The sequence below is a fragment of the Triticum aestivum genome, chromosome 7A (assembly GCF_018294505.1).
Source record: "Triticum aestivum cultivar Chinese Spring chromosome 7A, IWGSC CS RefSeq v2.1, whole genome shotgun sequence".
In the NCBI taxonomy this organism is placed as follows: Eukaryota; Viridiplantae; Streptophyta; class Magnoliopsida; order Poales; family Poaceae; genus Triticum; species Triticum aestivum.
The window spans coordinates 473151945-473157031 of NC_057812.1; the positions used below are offsets into that span (position 1 = coordinate 473151945).

Sequence of the window (5087 nt, forward strand, 5' to 3'; positions counted from 1 at the left end):
GCGTGTAGCTTAATGGCCAATGGTTTAAGTACACTGCAAGAAGTACAAGGCGAAATGGTTAACTGTTAAACAAGTCCATGACAACTGCATCCAGTAAATTAAACTATCCTAAGCTAGGAGACAGAGCCCACACCTCCTATTTTACTCCTAATAATACACCATTTCCTGCTCTGACTTCACATAGAGGGTTGTGGAGAACAGCTCCAGGACATAACAATTGTTAGATTTAAAAATGGCATCCAGAAGTTGACCCCATCATTTGTCCCAAGAAATGGCAGCAAATGAGGTTGAATTTGTGTGTATATAACTAGGGGATTGAGGCAGATGCCAACCTAAGGTAGTACACTATCTAGGAGAGATGGAGACAGAGATAGAACGGGAGAAGATGGAGAGGGGCAAGTCTGACCTGAGGGTGGCCATGGAGGAGCTCTGCTTGCTCAGCCCAGGAGATGGAGAAGAACAGGAGCAGCAGCAGCAAATTAGGTCATCCACCATGGATCTCCTCTGTGTCTCCAAGCAGCTCCTGCATGTCCTTGGTTGGTTACTTACTCAATACTATTTCAGATGCAAATTATATCATGCTTTTTATTTTACTCTTTTGTTCAGTAAGAATGGAAGTTCATGAAGATTGAACTGTTCTGTTGTTCTAGAGAGAAAAAACACCCTTTTTAAGCACTTGTCGATGTTTTTTCCTTTGCGTTGGGACGAATCGTGGAATATTCTCTCTCATGAAGCATGGGAATGAAAATGCCCACCATCTAGACTGATATGAAACTGAAACTGGAAATTGTAGAAATGAACTTACATTTCTTCAGGGCTACTCTGTTTCAAACCCTCGCTTATCATATCTGTAAATTTAATGTTGAAATGATAAACGCTTTGTTTTTTCAAAGATGAGATTGGGCCAACGTTACTAGTCCTCAGGCAAGACATCCAGCAAAATGTTCAGGTAATTGCTCTTTGTATGAAATCATCTTATTCCCATGTTGCCCTGCATTCTGCATTGCATTTGTTCACATCACTAAGCAACTGAGCATGCCAAATCCTTGTTTTAGTTACGATTATTACAATTATCTATCTTTTGCAGAGACTACAAGATCTCCATGCAAGAGACTCTTCGAAATATTCGACTTTGACGGCGATTCTGATAGAGGAAGTGGAGGAAGGGACCTCAAAGAAGACCAACAGTTGCACCAGGGCTATTATCTGGCTGGCTAGGTAACTTAATTGTACATGGACTTTCTGCTCATATAGCATATGTTCTTCTATACCATATATGTCAATTTTGTTTCAAAACCCTAGTTCTTAAGTGTCGCAAAACGCGTTGGGTTTAGGTCAATGAATTTCTCAGTACATTTGCTGGAGAGATTAATGAAGAACCCAGAGTCAAGCCTGAAAGAGATGGTGGAAGAAGCATACAAGAGCACCCTGAAGCCATTCCACGGATGGATCTCATCAGCTGCTTACAGGGTATGATCAGTTGACATACTGCTTTCATGATCATGGCTTCTACATAATTGCGTATTATTTTACATGACTATACAAGCTACTAGCAATAATTTGAAGATTGTTCACGCGGCAAATCTAGCTCATCAAGTTGCAGTCATCGGTTGGTTTGAGTTGTTTCCAGTGACCTAATCTGTTGAGCATAGTTGCAAATTGTCAGGTAGCATTGGGTCTCATTCCAGAAAGAGAGATCTTTATTCAGCTGCTGATGGGGAACTGCCAGGATCATGAGGATTTTGGAGGAGATGTCATGATCTTGGTCTCCATTGTACAGCCTCTGCTAGAAGAGATCAATGCCATTTTGGTCAGTGTTCCCCATCCACATGCACATTTCTTAATTAATCAGTCATTGCATTGCATGGAAGATATGTGTTTTCTGATGCCGTTCAGGGTTAATATACAGGTCAAACACCAGCTGGACAGGCTCAAATCCACCTGAAAAACAAGGATGGCCAATCACCTGATGATTGTACATATCTACTACTGTACTGCACAAGCTAATTAACCTACGTTGCGTTGTAAAATGAAGATTAAGGACTTCTTTGTTGGTGGGTTCTTTTAAGCAACTGCTGGTAGTTGGTTCCAGACTCCCTTTTTGTTAAGCTGTCACAGATGTCTTTGCTGTATGTCTTTGTGCCCTTGTAGTTTTAGTGGGTTGGATGTATACAGAACTTATTTACCTGAAACAAAATGCATCTCCTGTTTCTCTTTCTTCTAATTTCCTTTCCTGTGACTCGCAGTATTTCTTTAATCTCTACCTTTTGATTTCCATCAACCAAATGACGTGAACAATAGAAAACATTAAAAATTCAGGCTTGTGCTCGCTAGCTCCTCTAGAGAAGTTCAGCGATCTTTAAGCAATTAACTGAAGTTTCATCCCAGTTTGATTTATCATAGTCATACACTTACTCTCTCACATAGTATCATTTTTTTATTGTTGAGAATACCATATGAAAAGTATTATAGTACTACATGCTCTACTCTATGATCCGTGAACTTTTGTAGAAGAGAATGGAAAAGGTGACAACACCATTCATGCCTTCACAACAGCAACCACCAAGAATCTTCTTCTCTTCTCTAACAGTTCTGATGTATTTTGTTGTTTTCTTCTAGCTCACCGCAAGATATACAAAAACTAAAGAAACCATGATTTGCACGTACCTGATATCTTGAGATGAAGACGACATTGACGTTCATCGATCTTGGCTCAGCTGCTTGCGATTTCACAGCTATATGACCAAGATGTTTGGCCAGTTTTGTTTCTTAGCTGTTTGCTTCATCGTTTCACATCAGAGTTATTTTTACTTATCCAACTTTTTTTTTATTTGTATAAAACTGAAATTAATACAAACATATGCTGTACATCTTAAGCTCTACATGATCCATTGTGCAACTTGATAACATATGACGCATCCAGCCAGTGGTGGAGCCAGGATTGAAGCGAAACCCGGGCCTAATTTTTTCGGCAACAAGGAAAAACTTTGGCACTTATAACTACCCAAGAACACATCATGACATTTAAAAAAAGATAATATGCAATACCAAACAAAATAAATTCAGTTGTTCAATAATTCTAAAATTTAATCTTGGTGCTTAACAATCCAATAGAAGAGATAAAACATGATAAAACCAGAAATAATACAGGGATATAGGAGTACCAAATCAGTTGTTTATTTCATTCCTGCCTCCCATAACATGATCTGCGGCAGAAGAAGAAGCAACACCTTCAAGACATCAAACATGTAATTTCATAAGAAAAGGCATAAACATAGTGAAATAATAATGAATAATTAAAATCTAAAAACTTACCTCTATGAGGAGGTAGAAGCCCTCTGAGATCCCTATAGGCTTGAGAAATATCTTATCTTCTATTTTCTGAAGTATGAAATGAATTGAAATAAAAAAGCTTCAGTTTCAAATCGATAATACATATACAATTAGGCAGGAACGATGACTGAATAGTTGGCTCAAGGTTCAGTTAAACTTTCTTCATATCATACACAGACATGGGCTATACATCAATTAAATTGTAGTCCGGAGTCGGGGAGTGGCCGGAGTAGAGTGGCGGCGCGGAGACGGGGAATCCGGATTCAGGCAATGGCCGGACTAGAGCGGCGGCGGCGCCTGGCTAGAGCAACAGTGGCAGACAGGCAATCCACAGTCTTGAGCAGCGGGGAGCAGCCGAGCAGGGGATTGAGGAAGAGCGACAGCCCCGGGCTATGTCAGGGAGACAAGCGGGAAGGAGCGAGGCAGTCCCTGGGACTGGACGGGGCGTGGGGGAAGTCGCCGGCGGCCAGGCGGTGGCGCGGCGGCGGTTTTGCGCCCAGTCATCGCCTCCAGGCGTCGAAATTGGCCCACTTTGCAGCCCAATTTCGGCGAATAAAGGGCCCATATGAGCGAGAATAGGCACATATTTGGCATGGTTTCGCCGTGGCTCGGCGTTCAATTGTCAACACAATTATTTCTTATTACATATTTCATCAAAAAAATCAAATACTTTAATAAAATAGTACAACAACAAATAGTTCAATACAAATTATATAGTTCAACAAATAAAAACTCGTATTTCATCACACGGCGTCCTCCTTGAGCCTCCATAGATGTTCAATCAGATCTTTCTGCAGTTGATGATGAACCTGTGGGTCTCGGATCTCCTGACGCATACTGAGATAGACAGTCCAAGTTGCCGGTAGCTGGTGATCAACTTCGGCTAGAGGACCCTGCCTGTAGTATGGTTCAGTGTCAAACACTGGGTCTTCTTGCTCGCTCTCGATGATCATGTTGTGCAAGATGACACAGCAAGTCATAATCTCCCACATTTGATCTTTGGACCAGGTCTGAGCGGGGTACCGAACAACAGCAAATCGAGATTGGAGCACACCAAATGCCCGCTCGACATCCTTCCTGCAAGCCTCCTGAAGCTTCGCAAACCAGGCGTTCTTGCCTCCTGCCACAGGGTTTGAGATCGTCTTCACAAATGTCGACCATCTCGGATAGATGCCGTCAGCTAGATAGTACCCTTTGTTGTATTGGTGCCCATTGATCTCGAAGTTCACCGGAGGAGAATGGCCCTCAACGAGCTTGGCAAAAAAAGGAGAGCACTGCAGCACGTTGATGTCATTGTGAGTTCCTGGCATACCAAAGAAGGAGTGCCAAATCCAGAGGTCCTGTGTGGCTACCGCCTCAAGCACCACACAGCAACCGCCTTTGGCGCCTTTGTACATCCCCTGCCAACCAAATGGGCAATTCTTTCATTTTCAATGCATGCAGTCGATGCTTCCAAGCATCCCAGGAAATCCTCTTGCTGCATTCTGGGCTAGGATCCGAGCAGTGTCTTCCGCATTGGGTGTTCTCAAGTATTGTGGCCCAAACACTGCCACCAATGCCCGACAGAACTTGTAGAAACACTCTATGCTGGTGGACTCGGCCATGCGCCCATAGTCGTCGAGTGAATCACTGGGAGCTCCGTATGCAAGCATCCTCATCGCTGTCGTGCACTTCTGGATGGAGGTGAATCCAAGAGCGCCAGTGCAATCCATCTTGCACTTGAAGTAGTTGTCGAACTCCCGGATGGAATTCAC

The 5087-nt window shown here is 42.7% G+C and overlaps 1 protein-coding gene across 1 annotated transcript; it reads left to right on the top strand.

The window, feature by feature from the left end:
• Positions 1 to 210: 210 nt before the first annotated feature.
• On the top strand, positions 211 to 2218 carry LOC123151389 (glycolipid transfer protein 3). Its single transcript, XM_044571115.1, has 6 exons — positions 211 to 536; positions 894 to 949; positions 1088 to 1218; positions 1335 to 1470; positions 1667 to 1810; positions 1910 to 2218. Exons 1-6 carry the CDS (start codon positions 359 to 361, stop codon positions 1943 to 1945), a joined length of 681 nt encoding a protein of 226 aa, XP_044427050.1. The 5' UTR covers positions 211 to 358; the 3' UTR covers positions 1946 to 2218.
• The last annotated feature ends 2869 nt before the right edge of the window (positions 2219 to 5087 follow it).

Bases quoted from the DNA above. Each gene is read 5' to 3' on its own strand.
- LOC123151389 (XM_044571115.1), top strand. From the start codon at position 359: ATGGAGACAGAGATAGAACGGGAGAAGATGGAGAGGGGCAAGTCTGAC. The intron at 1,219-1,334 runs GTAACTTAATTG...CGTTGGGTTTAG, and splicing joins GCTATTATCTGGCTGGCTAG to GTCAATGAATTTCTCAGTAC. The intron at 1,471-1,666 runs GTATGATCAGTT...GCAAATTGTCAG, and splicing joins TCTCATCAGCTGCTTACAGG to GTAGCATTGGGTCTCATTCC.